At 36.5% G+C, this 17,397-nt stretch overlaps 1 protein-coding gene across 5 annotated transcripts in view; it reads left to right on the top strand.

The window, feature by feature from the left end:
• NIPBL (NIPBL cohesin loading factor) overlaps positions 1 to 17,397 on the top strand; it is a 155,830-nt gene that overhangs the window by 112,836 nt on the left and 25,597 nt on the right. For all 5 annotated transcript variants that reach the window (XM_065657827.1, XM_065657826.1, XM_065657830.1 and 2 more), the window contains 13 exons: positions 647 to 844; positions 1,772 to 1,843; positions 1,930 to 2,019; positions 3,215 to 3,318; positions 5,607 to 5,693; positions 7,886 to 8,117; positions 9,603 to 9,754; positions 10,534 to 10,614; positions 12,436 to 12,536; positions 14,105 to 14,243; positions 14,459 to 14,541; positions 15,586 to 15,718; positions 16,617 to 16,760. In XM_065657827.1, the coding sequence (XP_065513899.1) occupies positions 647 to 844; positions 1,772 to 1,843; positions 1,930 to 2,019; positions 3,215 to 3,318; positions 5,607 to 5,693; positions 7,886 to 8,117; positions 9,603 to 9,754; positions 10,534 to 10,614; positions 12,436 to 12,536; positions 14,105 to 14,243; positions 14,459 to 14,541; positions 15,586 to 15,718; positions 16,617 to 16,760 (1,616 nt within the window). The remainder of the gene's footprint in view (positions 1 to 646; positions 845 to 1,771; positions 1,844 to 1,929; positions 2,020 to 3,214; positions 3,319 to 5,606; positions 5,694 to 7,885; positions 8,118 to 9,602; positions 9,755 to 10,533; positions 10,615 to 12,435; positions 12,537 to 14,104; positions 14,244 to 14,458; positions 14,542 to 15,585; positions 15,719 to 16,616; positions 16,761 to 17,397) is intronic.

The following is a 17,397-nucleotide window of genomic DNA, read 5'->3' on the forward strand; positions in this document are numbered from 1 at the left end:
CACCCACTTTCTTCTTTGCACTGAATTCCCTGCAATGTATACCAAGACAAAATTTTAGTTGACTTGTCAAAACAGAATGTCTTTAAGCAATTAGGTTGCAAAGTCTCATTGGCACTTGCTGTGTTAGCCAGGCAAAGCAGTTACTGAATTGGAATATGGACACCCAGTAATAGTCACAATTTAGATAACTGAAGAAATTTTGTCACTATTCTTACGAAAGGATGAAACATACTGTGATTTGTTCCACTTTGCTTATTTTGCTTAAAAAGGTAAATGCCCTGTAAATTTGGATTTTAAAATACTTGCTGGTGTCTTTGCCAGTTTCAGGCACAGTTTTCTTGTAATTCAAAATCAATTGTTAGAATAATGCTAGAACAGAATTTTATATAATAGTTTTAGAGTGTTCACTTGTTTTACAGAATAGCTATACAGTGCTGTTTAACTTGCAAATCATATAATCATTTAGGTTGGAAAAGACCTTTAAGATTATCAAATCCAACTATAAACCTAACACTGCTGAGTCCACCACTGAACCATGTCCCTAGGTGCCACATCTACACATCTTTTAAATGTTTAAAAATGTTTCACTTTGAGCAATTAAAAGTAGAATTTTCGTACTTAGAATGAAAATGCATTTCTTTTCTAGCTTCTCGCAAAAGACATAAAAGGGATAGAGATGAAGCTTGGGAGTATGAAGAACATGACAGAAGAAGTTCTGTTGACCATAGGAGAAGTGGTCATTTTCATGAAGGAAGGAGGACTTCTGGTAGTGGCCGCTACCGTAACCGCAGTCCTGATGACTCTGATATGGATGATCATTCTTCTCCCCCTAGCCTCAGTGATGGTAACTGATCATTTAAAAATTTTAATTTTATTCTATAGTACTAGTGCATTTTTAATGGATATGTGTCACCATTTACTGCAGGGCAACAATAAATGGTGGCAGATGCTCTCTGTTAACCCCCTGCCCTCGTCACTAAGGAAAGGCAATAGGAGGAAAAGGGAGAGAGACTTGCAAGTTGGAAAAAGTTAAAAATGCTTTACTAATGCTGCTAATAAATAGAGAAAATAACACAAAATATACAAAACCAATCTTGAATTTTCCGGGGTAGTGCAGCATTGCCCACGGTGGAGCTGGGAGCTGGCGTTGCTCCGGTGACTGCAGGGCAGGCACCCGGAAGTCCTGGGCTGGACTCCACAGTAAACCGGAACTGGATTCAGGGATGCAGGGTCTGGAACCTGGCCTCAGATCACAGGCGTGACAGGCAGAGTCCTCTTCAGATGCTGGCTGTGGTCAAAGAGAGCGAGACCCTCATGATCTCCCACTTCTGTAGGGTGTATGACATGTATGGGATGGAATACTTAGTTGGTCAATTTTAGTCACCTGTTCTGTTCACCCCTCCTTACAAATACACCCCTCTCACTTACAGAACGTGCAAAAATTATCAGCAACCTTGGCTGCAATAGCAATAAGTCTAAACCTGGGTCTCTTCTGCATACCATTGCTACTGTTAACACCTCCGGAGCGAACAGTGTCTGAAAAACATGCAGCCAAATTCAGAAAAGTGCAGTTACTTAGAAGAACTTAGCTGAAAGGAAAATTCACTAAAAGAGAAACTGGTCCTGTTTTTAACAAAACCAGGACAATATGTTAAATAGTTTAAAATAAACATCTTTACATGCAGTATTGAGTACCAGTGTAAGAAATGTAAATAATTCTTTGTTTCGTTTTTGAGAAAGCATTTGTTTCACTCTTTATTCTCTTTATTAGTGGCTAGAAAAATGAAGAAAAAGGAAAAACAAAAGAGGAGGAGAGCTTATGAACCTAAACTAACACCCGAAGGTAATTTTAGACTATTTATTTTTCTACAGTTTGTATTTTATCTTTTGTATATAAAATAATTACTTATAAATTTCTTTTTTCATCAGAAATGATGGATTCTTCGACTTTCAAGAGGTTTACTGCCTCAATAGAGAACATTTTGGAAAATTTGGAAGACATGGATTTTACAGCTTTTGGTAATATGTCAGAAATTTTCAAAATGTTTTCCATGATTAGAAACATAAAAACACACCAAAAAAATTTACGTCAGTATTTTTGAACTTCGTTCTTGGTGATTTAATTGCCTGTGGTACATGCTAGGGCATACTGCATTTATATGGTTTCCACCTCGAGTCGTGGCCTTTACCTTTCCAATTTTACTTGCTGCTGCAGGAAGAAAATCCTTCTTCCTCATCCCTGCAGAATCGAAAAGGAGCATAAATCATAATGAGACAGAGTAGTCTCCTGCAGTGGAAAGGATACCTCTTTGGGATGTCATTAGGGTGTTACCTTCCGTCAAACATCTTTGTAAACAACACTAGCATAAGATGGTAATGTCTGTAGTAATGTCTGAAACACATGATTTTGCATCTGTTGTGGCCTTTGACCCAATAGCTTGATTATTCAATTCAAGCAGCAGAGTCTTTATCTATTTGTGGGTGAGGCACTGAATCACTATGTGCTCCTTATCCATTTCAGTGGAAATTCAGCCAGCTTAGCATAAGTGTCTGAGGAATTAGTTCAGGTTGACCACGGTGACTTTCTATTGAATTGGGCAAGGGAGTGTTCGTTAATTTCTTCCTACCATCTTTGTCCCAGGATTAGAACAAGGAGAGGAGCATAATAAACAAATCACTACAGTTTTTAAAGGAATAGTTTTTACAACCTTCAACTTGAAAGTGAAGTCATTAGTTATTTCTGTGTCTGGTAACATCACTATTTTTTATAAGGATAAATACAATTAAGACAGTGTATCCCAAAGTACTTGATTTCATATCTGGTTTTGATCTATTGCCCTTCCCTAGATTGGAAATTTAGAATTAGGACTACAGACATTTAAGATTTGTTTTACTGAAACAAAGGTGATGGCACAAGAGCTGCAATAAATGAGTTTTGCTATATTAAAAACTTTTGGTTTATGACTTTCAGAAATGGATGCCTCATATTAGACTGTTAAATGATACTTCAAAACCAGTCATATTTAACAGGTAGTAATAGTTTCAACACAACCGAAAGTTGTCATCATCAGTCTTCTTTAGATGGAAGTATCAGATGCTAGCTATTTGGAAAATGAGTTCTTTTTCTTCAGTTAGCTTTTCATATTGGCTGTAGAATACTGATTTCCTTGAAGTCTAATTAGAAATATGATTATTAATTTTATTTTTTTTTAAGGCGATGATGATGAGATTCCACAGGAATTGCTACTGGGAAAACATCAGCTTAGTGAGTTGGGTAGTGAATCTGCAAAAATCAAGGCAATGGGCATTATGGACAAGGTACATCTCTGTAGTCTTTAACTCTTTTTGAACATAAAATTTTGATAAACATACAAAAACTTATGCCTTCTGTAATAGCGTTCCACCCTCCTCAGGTTTGCATCTGACAGATACTGCAAACAGTTGTGCTTCTGTTGACTTAGCTGAAGTGCTTAAAAAGTTACACGTCTTAACTGTTACTGTCTCTGAGGCTGAGACATCTTTGTTGAATGGTCTTTCTCTGTGTCGATGCTGACTGTTTATCAATATGTAATACCCATACCTGAGCAATAAAATCTAAAATAATTGATCTACTTTGACCAAAGCACCTCAACCCATAGTGTTTGCTCCTTACAGCTGGTGGTGAGCAAACACAGTAAATCAGAACCTGCTGGCAAAGTAGACAAATCCACCTTTTCATATATACGCCATCAGTGCTATGTAAATGTATGATGTCCAGCCAGCATCACACTGAATTGCCTGCTTCCTCCATCTCTCCAAAAAGGCCTTTCAAACTTAGAAGATTTAACACCGCAGGTGATAATAAGATTCATTTTCTGTAGACTACATACTGTGGTTCTTTTGCCATACTCTTCCTGACTTCAGTTCAAGGGAACATTTTGTTGGTGTGAACTGTTGGTGTCACACTTCAAGAAAAAATGTTCTTGCTTTCTTTATCTTCCTGGAACTCTTGGCTTTGGGCAGTGTTGTAGTTTAACCTGAGCTAGCAATACAACCATGATAGCTGCTCACTCACCCCCCTCCTAACTCCCCAAACAGGGGAGAGAATCGGAAGGGAAGGGAGAAACTTGGATTGAGATAAACACAGTTTAATAAAATAACAAAATGCTAATATACACTAGTAGTAAATATATATATATAAAATAGAAATAGAATATAAAATAAAAGATACTCAATGCAATTCCTCACGAACTCGGTCCACACCGAGAAGCCAGTTGCAGGAAACAGCAACTGGCCCTGAACAGCAGATGCCAAAGAGAGGAAAAAGGAAAATAGGCAGAAAGGCCCAGAGGCCTCTGCAAAATGGCAAAAGGCTGAACTAAACATCCCGAACAGAATACCCCCGAATAGGTCTCTGAGAGCAAAGAGCCAGAGAGAGAGTGAGACCAGAAGATCCCGACTGTCCTTAAATACGAAGCATGACACTAATGGGATGGAATACTCTTATTGATCAGTCTGCATGTCAGTCAAGCTCTGCCCCATCCATGCCCCCGTTCCTCAATGCCTCACACCTGTGGGCAGAGCACTCAGAATGTCCTTGGCTTTCAGACCAGAGCAATTAAAAACATTAACTCTGTGCTGGGGTGTTATCTCTTGTTCTCAAACTAAGTCCAAATAGAGACTGTGCTAGCTATGAAAAAGAGAGGTTTCTAACTGCATGAAGAAAATTAACTCCTTTTCAGTCAAACCAGCACAGGCAGTCTTACGTAAAACTTGTACTCTGCCTACTCATGACTGCATACTATGTTTATGGAGCATCTGTGAAGCCAGTTATTATGAAAGTCACTCTGAAGGTTTTCCTTTCATCCGAAATGCAGATATTCTTCCTGGACTTTTCTTCAATCTCCCTAACTTCCCTTGTGACATGTTGTCAGCCTGAGTGTTTCTCTTTCCTGATAGTTCTCACCCTTAATCTCTGTTGCCTGTTTGTCGCACATACATACATACATACATGTATGTATATATAAAAATCAGAACTTTGTTGCTTCTAAAGCTGAGTGTCAAAAGTATCTGGATGAGTGAAACTGGCTCTCCTTGAGCTTAGCATATTCTATAAATTATTTAATCATAATTCTGTAGAAAATCAGTGAGTGAGTTTGGCTAGTTCTTTAAAGTTAACACTAATATTAAGAATACATTTCCTTTTTATTAGGACTCAAGTACAGGGTATTTTATTTCTGCTTGTTCGTGGAATTTGGATTTTCTCCTAATAAAGCTCTATGTGGTCAGTTAGAATTTATGTTTCTAGAAGCAAAAGTGTATAACTAAACAAGATTAATGACAGATATGCAATTTTAAATCTATTTCTATGTATCTGCAGGTGGAAAACGCAGTTTGATTGCAGTTTCAGGATATATTTCACCTAGTTTAGTTATATAATGTGTTCTCAATCATGTGGTGTCAGAAACCAGAGAAGTCAAGATCCAATCTGTATCTCAAATTGCTTACAATTTAACTGTTTCAGATTATGTAATGAGTTCTGTCCTCTATCCATGGACATTTGTTTTCAGCACTTTGGAAGCCTCTATGTTCCTACAGTGTTTGATGCGTTTCTTTTCTTGTTTTAGATCTCAGCAGATAAAACAGTAAAAGTCCTGAATATATTGGAGAAGAATATTCAAGATGGATCAAAACTTTCTACGTTACTTAACCATGTGAGTTTCAAATTACATAATTTCATATCATTGTGTAGAATAGAGTCTTATTCACTTGAGTCCTATTTAGCAATAGTTTCAAATACTGTGTATGTTTGTGAAAGGAATTTCTGATACGTATGTGGTTGCTGAATTTTAAGATTTGAAGTAAAATTCAGTTGATAGATTTTTTTTTCAATACTAAACAAGTTTTGCTATAGTACTGATAACTAGCAGGTGTATTGTGAGTAACTGAGTTTTCTTTTGTTTTAAATTTAAATGTTACGGTTTCATCCTGAATATTCATGGTAACTGGTGTAATTTGCACCATTGGACATTTCTTTGCTACTTTGCTATATGTCCATGAAACAATGAAAGAAGTACTACAGCTTTCATGCAGAGCTTATTCTTCTCTTGAGCATTAAGACAGGAGGAAGTGCTTTAAGTCTGTTCTTATACTGCAAAATGAATGTTATCAACATAAACAAAATCAATGGGAAGTTTAAGATTTTAGAGTGTTTTTTCCTTATGTACCTGAAGCTACTTGGGCTTTTGGAGTTTTTATGAGGTTGATGTGTGATATTTCACATTTCATGTATTTATTTGTTTCTACACTTTCTAGTCAAAACAGTTCTAGCAAGAACAGGGTTCTTGATTTTTATGGGGAAAAAAAAGCCTTGGTCTGCAGAAATAGGGACTAATTATATTGGACAGGAAGAATTTGAACTTGGAAATGAAAATCAGAGATACACAATTTGTACCTAAATACTTTAGATAGTTCGTAGGGTTTTCAAAGTTTCAGTATATGGTTCTGAATGTGTTTAGCAATATGAAAAATAAGTAAGTTGCTGGTTTACCTGCTCTAGTTCACTGTGATTAAGTCTTTATGCTAATGCTTTTAAAGTGATGTTTTTATTTTAGCATTTTGTAATAAAACTCAAGATTAATAAGCAGCTAGTGGAATTACACAATGATTGCAATTCGGAGACAAAGCTCGTTTAAAAAGGAAGCAGTCTTTAGCCAAACAAGTTTGATTTTTCTTAAAACCTTTTAGAAATTATTCAAATCATTACGCCAAAGAAAGCCTCTGCTAGGGAGTAAGCTTACTTCATTTACAGTGCAGTGAAGATATCCTGCCTCCATATCAATATATTTTTCAGAGGCAGAGTGCACTTGCATATTCTTTTTATTTCCACAATTAATGAGAAAAAAATATTTAAAACTCCTTTGGGATTTTTTAAGCCTTATTTTTGAAAAGAAGAAATGACCTAAAGCTATTCTATGCAAGAAATTTGCAGGGATCTCCCAATTTGCAGATTTCTCTTGATTTTACAAGTACATATATATGTCATATCTATAACACGCTGTAACATTGCTTTAGATTCACTTAACCCAAAGGGAAAAAGTTGAGGTGGTTTTATCAACCCCTTATTTTTAGAATGAAAGCCAATAGTGTTGAACTATCGTGTCATAAACACAGGATTCTTTTTCTCTGTAGACTATACGTGTAATAGAGAAACTATTAAAAATGGTACCTGGTTTTGCTATAAATAATTTTAGTACAATATTTCAGTAGTGCTTGGTGGTCATAATTAACCTCATGTACGTTTTTGTAACTCGTACAAACACAGAAATACAGAGATTGTGTGCCCTGTGCTAAATCTAAACAAAACGTATCTTATCAAATATGTCCAAATCCATTCACAGTAGATGGGTCGGTCTATGAAGCACATAAAGTTGTATACTTTTGAGTTTTGTGTGACTTGTAACAGTGTTTTTGTGTAAGAATTCCCTCTAGTGGCAAAAATTAGACTGATCAAAGCAGCAACTAGTGTGCATAGGCCACTGAAGAAAACACTAGATGAATGAGTTCAGATTTTGCTTAAGTACATCAATCTTGAGTAGAGTATGTGGCGATCTTCCCTCATAGTGCTTCCCAGTGGTACACAGAAAGCTTCTTCGTATTCTAGCAGAATACAGTGAGACTTTGTACACTTGTAACTTGGGGAGACGTATTACAAATAGGTTACTAGTAAAATAAACATTAGTTGATTTCTAAAACAAACTCAACTACTTTTGTATCAAAAGGGGAATACAATATTTTATACCTTAGTGCATGTAAGTGTATTAAGGTAATGTTATTATCTTTTACTTGGTAAGGATAAAAATTTGACTTCTTGCTCACACTATCATGTTTTTCTTGCCTGTTACAGAACAATGACACTGAAGATGAGGAGAGATTATGGAGAGATCTTATTATGGAGAGAGTGACAAAATCTGCTGATGCTTGTCTTACTGCTATCAATATTATGACATCACCAAATATGCCTAAAGCTGTATATATTGAGGACGTAATAGAAAGAGTGATTCAATACACGAAATTTCATTTGCAGAACACTCTCTATCCTCAGTATGATCCTGTGTATAGAGTGGATCCTCATGGTGGTTAGTATGCTAAGAAATTTTTTAAATAATCTTTCCACATTAAAAAAAATCAAAACATCATCCATTGTATGATGATGCAAGTGATTTGACTTTCTGGAATAAGATTTTTGTATGCAACCTTATACTGTAGTTCTTCCATATTACATAGAGCATCCTCAATTAATGCTTTATGTTAGTTTGAGGTTAATGAAATGTAGCATAAAAACACAATGAATTAAATGTGTCCTCTGAATAACTTAGTCATATAAACTCTTGATTTATTGCAATAATGTCAAAGTAACCGAAGTATTTAGACTAACGTATTTAGAAGTCTGTCTGAATTTCAGCTTCTGTGTCATAGAATAGTTTGGGTTGGAACGGACCTCCAAAAGTCATGTATTCCAACCCCCATGCAATGACCAGGGACATCTTCAACCAGATCAGGTTACTCAGAGGCCCGTCCAGCCTGGTTTTGAATGCCTCCAGGGATGGGGCATCTACCACCTCTCTGGGCAGCATGGTCCTGTAGTTTACCATCATTGTAAAAAATTTCTTCCTAATCTCTAACCCAAATCTGCCCTCCTTTAGTTTAAAACCATCACCCCATGTCCTGTCATAACAGGCCCTGCCAAAAAGTCTGTCCCAGTCTTTCTTATAGGCCACTTTTAGTGGCTGAAGGGCTGCAATAAGGTCTCCCCAGAGCCTTCTCTTCTCCAGGCTGAACAGCCCCAACTCTCTCAGCCTGTCCTCACAGCAGAGCTGTTCCAGCCCTCTCATCATTTTTCTGGCTCCTCTGGCCCCTCTCCAGCAGGTCCATGTCTTTCCTGTACTGAGGGCTCCAGAGCTGGACACAGGACTCCTGGTGGGGTCTCACCAGAGCAAAGCGGAGGGGCAGAATCACCTCCCTTGACCTGCTGGACACGCTCCTTTTGATGCAGTCCAAAATATGATTGGCCTTCTAGGCTGCAAGCGCACATTGCTGCTCATGTCCAATCTTTCATCCAGCAGTACCCCAAAGTCCTTCTCCACAGGGCTACTCTCAATCCCTTCATCACCTAGCCTGGATTGATACTGGGGGCTGCCCCGACCCAGGTGCAGGACCTTGCACTTGGCTTTGTTGAACAGCGGGAAGTTCTCATGGGCCCAGGTCCCTCTGGATGGTATAGTTAGTATATGTAGGAATACATCATTTTATAGTTATAATTTCTGTGTATATAATTATTTATTTCTGTGAAAACTGAAATTTTTGCATTTAGATGTGGGTATCCAACTTCAAGAACCTTTTTAGAAATCTTGGATCCAGAATTAGAGCAATTATGAAAAATTAATATGTGGAATTCTTGCTTTCCAGCAGATGCTACTAAGTAGTTTATCTTCTGTGAGCATCTGCTTTTACAAAGCTGTAGGCATGCAGTTGTTCTGAGGACACTTTTTGAAGAAGATGGTCTTTCTAATATTTGATTTGAAACACTGGAAATATTAATGAAGATATTCTTTATTTTTTAGGTGGTCTTTTAAGTTCCAAAGCAAAACGTGCCAAGTGTTCCACCCACAAACAAAGAGTTATAGTGATGTTGTATAACAAAGTTTGTGACATTGTCAACAGCTTGTCAGAGTTGCTGGAGATACAGCTTCTTACTGATACAACTATTCTTCAGGTAAGTTTTATCAGAAGAATTTCTGTCTGAGCATGTTGGTTTTTCTTTTCCAAGAAAGAATGTAAAGTATGATTGTCTCAGTGGCATGAAGTATGAAGTCAGTACAAACTTTGGAATTATTAACATCAGTGACTAATTTGTTGTATAGTAGGTAATCTGCACGATGAGAGCATTCAATGTTCAAATCTTTAATCGCTTTGCTTGTAACTGATTGTATTCAAATATAGTGTCATAGAATCATTTAGTTTGGAAAAGACCTTTAAGATCATCAAGTCCAACCATTAATATAACACCGCCAAGTCCACCACTAGACCTTGTCCCTAAGCACTGCATCTACACATCTTTTAAATAACTCAAGGAATGGTGACTCCACCACTTCCCTGGACAGCCTCCTTCCATGCCTGACAGACCTTTCTGTAAAGTTTTTCCTAATATCTAATCTGAACCTCCCCTGGTGCAACTTGAGGCCATTTCCTCTCCTCCTATCACTTGCTACTTGGGAGAAGAGACCAACACCCTCCATGCTGCAACCTCCTTTCAGGTAGTTGTAGACAGCGATAAGGTCTCCCCTCAGCCTCCTTTTCTCCAGACTAAACAGCCCCAGTTCCCTCAAGTACTCTTCGTAAGACTTGTTCTCTAATATCCTTTAATAACTTTATTTGCAAATAATGTGAAGTAATACATCTTGTTAAATACCTGCTGAATGAATAACCTCCTTGTGAAGCTGCCTACATATCTGTTAGTCAAATACACTTACAATAATTTCTTTCCGTTGATAGGTATCGTCTATGGGAATAACACCTTTCTTTGTAGAAAATGTCAGTGAACTACAGTTATGTGCCATCAAATTAGTGACTGCAGTAAGTACTTTTTAATTTGTGGTTTAATGCTCCTGTACTTCTGAGAGTTATTAGGGCATTCACATAGGGTGTGTTTTCTCTCTGGTAGAGAATTGAAGTTTAGAATGAATGTTATTCTTGCATATCTTATAGTTTGATATCATAATCTAGGAACCGTATTACATCTACCTGGGCTGCCCTTGTCTGCAGAGCACTCTATAGGAAGAAATATTCTATTTAAGCAAGGAACTTCTTAGTTTTGATTATGTTGTTTAAAGTGTAAACACAAACCCCTTCCTCTTACCTGTCCTTTCTTGTCTTAAGAAGTCTTAGCAATGTGGTTTTTCTTATTTGCTATGTTAAGACTTAAATTTATGAAATGGAATAAGATATAGAACTAGTAGAATCATAGAATCACAGGATGGTTTGGGATCTTAAAGACCATCTAGTTCCAACCTCCCTGCCATGGGCAAGGACACCTTCCACTAGACCAGGTTGCTCAAAGCCCCATCTAACCTGGCCTTGAACACTTCCAGGGATGGGACATCCACAGCTTCTCTGGGCAGCCTGTTCCAGGCTCACCACCCTCATGATGAAGAATTTCTTCTTTATATCTCATATAAATCTACCCTCTTTCAGATTAAAGCCGTTGCCCCTTGTCCTGTCACTACATGCCCTTGTAAAAAGTCCCTCTCCAGCTTTCTTGTAAGGCCTCTTTAGGTATTGGAAGGCTGCTATAAGGTCTCTCTAGAGCCATCTCTTCTCCAGACTGAACAACCCCAACTCAGCCTGTCTTCGTAGGAGAGGTGTTCCAGCCCTCCGATCATCTTCGTGACCCTCCTTTGGACTTGCTCCAACATGTCCATGTCCTTCTTATGTTTGGGGCTCCAGAGCTGGATGTGGTACTGCAGGTGGGGTTTCACCAGAGCAGATTAGAGAGGTAGAATCACCTCTTTCAGCCTGCTGGCCACACTGCTTTTGTTGCAACCCAAGATACGATTGGCCTTCTGGGCTGCAAGCACACATTGCTGGCTCATGTTTAGCTTCTCAACAACCAACACCCCCAAGTCCTTCTTGTCAGGGCTGCTCTCAACCCATTCTCCACCCAGCCTGTGTTTCTGCATAAATAGCATATGTCTATGTAATAAATTATTTTCCTACTTGGGTTGCACAAGTAGGATACTTCTGTGTAATAGAATAAATTATTCTCAGAAGAAGTAGCAATGTGAAAAATTCACAGGTGAGATAAAGTATTATTTCAGGAAAAACGCAGTGTAACAGAGATGTGCTTGTTCCAGTGAGAGTTCCATATCTTTATATGGATGAAATACTCCAGTATTCTGCCTGAACAAAATGGGGGGGCAAACTCTACAGTCCTAACCCTGTAAATTGAAAGAATATGTCATGTCAGGCAAACACTAAAGCTTAGGATATGAAGTAAAACAGGTTTCTCAAATGTGCTCTACAACCATATGTTTGTTCATGTAATTCGTGTTACCACAGGGTTTTGCTCTGTACTAGAGTCTGAAAGCTTTGTATTACACCATTTGACTTTCCTCTACAATGTACTCTACCATTGACAGGGATTTTTAAGAGCTATTACACATTTATGTTATTTGAAGGTGCTTAGAAATCTCTATTTGAAAAAGTTTTTATGTGTTTTATAAAGAAATGCTTGCTTTGAAAAAACAATGTAATATATTAAAAACAAGATATGCATTACTTATAATTTTTTTGTCATGCAAAGTTTGGGTCTGTATATAATTTTTGACAATATATTTAACAAGTGGTATTTTTTGTAACAGTAAATAATTTTCTAACAATCCTGTAACCGTTAAATAGGTGTTCTCCAGGTATGAAAAACATAGGCAGTTAATACTAGAAGAAATTTTCACTTCCCTTGCGAGATTACCAACTAGCAAGAGGAGTCTGAGAAACTTCAGGTAATTTCTGAGATAGATAATAACTCCTAGACGGTATTATTTACAGTTAGGTAGTTGTGGGATTTTAGGATTCAATATTAACTACTTCTCATCTGCAGCTCCACAAGCTGCCTGTTATTAGAGGTTGATATTTCAAAACAGTGAGAGCAGAACTGCCTGACAAATGTCTTGTACTAATCTCTGGTTTTTATGCCATCATATTTGTGCCTGCTTACAAAAGTAATTGAAAGATCTTATTATTTGTCTCACTAAGGACGTAAATGAGTGTAATGTTAGTGTGTGTTCAGAGATTTTTTTTTTTTTTTTTTTTTTTTCAATTCTTTGGTTCTGTTTGTATGGAGTTACATAATTTCTTTGTTGCTGGAGCTTAATAGGAAAATTCTGGCTGAATTTCTTTGAGGCCACACACAGAGCACTCTTCCCAGGAAGGAAATCAATCTAATATCCCTTTGAATTAAGCTTCATTTAGGAACTACTCTGTTTAACTGTTTTTTAAGATTCCAGATTGGATGAACAGGAAATATCCAGGAAAAGAGAGATACTGAAACTTCAAAGTTGAATTCAGTGACCCCAATATTAACATGACTGCTTGTTCCTATTATTTTCTATTGTTTTAGTTATAGACACAGAGAGATCTAGCAAATAGGAAGGTGGTAAGAATACGAGCATAAATGGTGGATACGCTTTTTGAATTAGGAGCGGTATCACAAGGAAGTCACTATCTCAAGGCAACAATGACTGTACTGTTTATCTATAGAGCCATAACTCTGGTCAGCTAAAGGGCATTTTCTAACTGGCTACAGTCATGAGGGGTATAGCTTACACAAAATTTGATATTAAAAGTTTTTCTCTCTAAAAGTAGTCAAATATAACTTCATAAAGATAATTACTATCTGTTTTATGCAACCTTGGTATTTTGATAATTTGGGGAGAATGACATCAGGGTTTATCACCTTTTCATATTGTTAAGGGTAGCAATAGGTGGTGTTCATGTATCTATCAGTAGTAAATACCACGCTGTTGCTCAAGTTATATAATTTGGAAGGGGAGAAACATGGAGTGTATTCATACTGGTATTACTAAATTTAAGACACACTTAAGATACACTTAGACATTTGCATGCGGAAGTTCATAGTCTGTCATGCAACCTCAGATTATCATAGGTGTAACTCTTGTAGGAGTCAGTCCAGGTCATGGTGACTATTTGTTTGAAAGTCCTGCACATTTCACATACATTTAATAATATATAACTAATAAATTATTAAGGAAACAGTCTGGTGTATTTTTTTTGTATTATATTGGAAATGGACATGGCATTATGAGCTTCATAAGTACTGATAGCCCATCTGTGGTCTGTTTCAGTTCATCTCTTCTGCTTGAGAATAACACTGCTTTTGTTAGACCAAATCTTATACTGCGTAAGAGAGAAGCAAATGACTAGATAACTGTTTGGAACACAGATTTCTAGCTGTGGTAATCATTTTAGAAAGGTATTATATAGGACCAAAACTTTTGGTTTCTCTTGTCTTTTTTGTTTAGTTTTAGTGTTGATGCTGTCTTATTCACAGGTTAAACAGTAGTGACACTGATGGAGAGCCTATGTATATTCAGATGGTAACAGCACTAGTTCTGCAGCTTATTCAGTGTGTGGTGCACTTACCATCAGCAGAAAAAGATTCTAATTCAGAGGAGGAATCAAACAAAAAAGTAAGATTTTTTTTAAATGCCATACATTTTTTTTTTAAATGCAGGAATCAGTTTGTGTGTTTGTCAGTATTGTAGTAGTATTGTAGTATTGTAGTATTGTATTGTGGTGCTCTAATAATCAAACATAATTTTATGTCTGCTGTAATTATTCGATGCATGAGAAATGTTGATCTGGAAATCATATTCCTGTGATAAATGTATCTTGTTATTTTTAGGTGGATCAAGATGTGCTTATTACTAACTCATATGAAACAGCCATGAGAACAGCACAAAACTTCCTTTCTATTTTCCTGAAGAAGTAAGTACAGTTGCACTCTTTAGCATATTGATGAAAACAACTCCAAATAAAGTCTGTCATATCTTAAGACAAAACTAACCAGTTCACAATGCTAAATACCTACTCATAAAGTTATTTGTAACAATGTGCTTTATAGATCCCTAAGAGAGCTACTCATCCAGACAAAAAATTTTATGAAACAGAAATTCTGTGGGGAGATCTTTATATATTTAAGAATCTGTTTGATAGTTCACTTAAGATCCCTTTATTAAGGGTCTCTTACTCATCTGAAATCTGGAAGAGAAGGCTGAGTAAATATTTAAGCAATGAAACCATATTTATTCAGTCATAAGAACAACCAAGACATTAAAAAAATCTAAAAATTACTTCAATTTAGCTTAGGAATGTCAATAGCTCAACAGAGGAAAAAAATATCGTATACCTGAATAACCAAAGGATTTCTAAAAATAAGTCCTGAAGTTTTTATTGTGTTAATTTTTACTCTTGGCTATTTAATAGTCATCTGGCAATTTTTCTCCATACTTCTGGTATCCTTAAAGTTATATGAATGCCATATAAAAATGAAACGCTATCGGGTATAGTGGGGGGGCTTTGGAGGGGTTTTGTTGTTGTGGTTGGTTGGTTGGTTGTTTTTTACATTGTGATTTTAACCTTTGTGGAGCATAATACTGAGACGTCTTATCACTGTCAGATAAATCAGACCAAGCTTAAGGAATATAGACACAACACCTCCTAAATACCTCACTCCAGCTTGAGCTTTAGAATTTTACTTACTTTATCAATCCATGTTAATGCAGACTTAAATAAATAAAAATTTAAGAACAACGTTCTGCTATCATGGATTAGCTGCTTTATTTGCCGTGCAACTGTTAAATTATTTCTCCATAAATTAACAAAACAATTTTTCTGCTAATATTTCAGATACATTTTTAGACTTGCATAAAATGTTTTTTCTGATTAAACATACAGTCGCTTCTGTTTATGTCAGAAGAAAGCTTAAATGGCTCTTAAATTAGCTTACAAAATGCATTTTCTTTTAAACAGATGTGGCAGTAAACAAGGGGAAGAAGATTACAGGCCACTGTTTGAGAACTTCATTCAAGATCTTCTTTCCACAGTCAATAAGCCAGAATGGCCAGCTGCAGAGTTGCTACTTAGCTTATTAGGAAGGCTATTGGTAAGGGATTCTTGTTTTTAACAATCTTATTTATTTAGTTATTTTTATAATGAGACCTGTTTATTTCAACTGAATTACTACAGAAATGCTTTCTGTTTGTTGACACATGCAGCATTTAAGGATTTTCTGACATGTATCACTATTATGTAATATGTAGATAATGAGATTTGGGTTACAGGGTCATTGATATGGAGCCTTTTAAGGATCATCTGCATATGGTTTGTCGTGGAAGTCCACTTCGGCTATTCCATGACATTTTCAACCTGAAAAAATGCCATTGTATAGCATCAAATAACTGTAGATATTCATTTGGAGTAAAGTCAGACTAATAGCTGTAATTATTCATGTTAAGTATCTTCTCTGGAACATTCCTTTAGTGCAGAACCTGAAAACAATTAAGTGGTTTGGTTTTTTACTATTAATAGCATTTACTTACATTTTACAGAATGTGAATATTTTTGTTGACATGTTTTTGAGATTTGTTCTTCAGTATTACAATATAATTAACACAGTAATTTGAGCTGTTTCTTGGAAAAATATTTTATCATCCTGTTCCTGGTAAAATGTAGCTTTCTTTGTACTTGTGTGAATGATGAGGAAGTTACGTTATGGTGCTTAAGTTCTGTGCTATTGCAAATGGTATCTTCTGTACGGTTTGTGCAGTTTTTATGAAAATATGTATTTTAAAAAACTAACAGGCACACTTGGGGGGAAGAGAGAGTAAAGGGAGAAACATTAATGTAAAGTAAATAGTATATCTGTGATGTAATAGGAAATTACATTATTTTATGCAACATGAAAGGTGGAATTTTTAATAAGGTCAAGCAATGTTTTGTGAAAAGAATCTCAATTGCATAAATAAATATTTGGTTTTAACAGTTTATTCTGTTTTACTTAGGTTCATCAGTTCAGTAACAAATCTACAGAAATGGCATTGAGAGTTGCATCACTTGACTATCTTGGAACTGTAGCTGCAAGACTGAGGAAAGATGCAGTCACCAGCAAAATGGATCAAGGTTCTATAGCCAGAATCCTCAAACAGGTGTGTAAGAGATCCCATGCCAACTGGATTGAAATGTATCCATACAAATACTTAAAAATTTTAAATATGTTTGAAAAACTGGCCTTGTGGAGAATCAGTCTTCATTGTTCAGTTTTTAAGGATCACGTTCGTTAGCTCATCTTCATTGCACTGTCTCTGTAGTGACTGTATGAAGTGGTTAATTACAGTGGTTAAGCGAGTTTTCTTGTGACAATACAGAGGAAATAACAGAGCAAAAGTTTGGTTCTGTCTTAAGTGACCTTAAAAATCTGTAGGTATGTGTATTTGCAAAGGGGTAACTGAGCTTCTGGCATTCATATACAGGTTGTAGAGAGTTAAACTGTTAGACCTGTAATATTAGATCGTTTTGCGTGCTGTAACATTAGCAGCTGCAAGGACCTAAGGATATCTATATATAGCCTGTATATGGGGAGAAGTACGTTGTCTCATCGTCATATACAAGATCATTGTTTGATCAGGATATACACAGAATCACAGAAGGTGCAGGACTTTGCACTTGGCCATCTTGAACCTCACTAAGTTCGGATGGGCACACTTCTTGATCTCGTCAAAGTCTTTCTGAACAGCATCCAGTCCCTCAGGTGTGTCAGTTGCACCACTCAGCTTGGTGTCATCT

The sequence above is a fragment of the Caloenas nicobarica genome, chromosome Z (assembly GCF_036013445.1).
Source record: "Caloenas nicobarica isolate bCalNic1 chromosome Z, bCalNic1.hap1, whole genome shotgun sequence".
Lineage (NCBI taxonomy): Eukaryota > Metazoa > Chordata > Aves > Columbiformes > Columbidae > Caloenas > Caloenas nicobarica.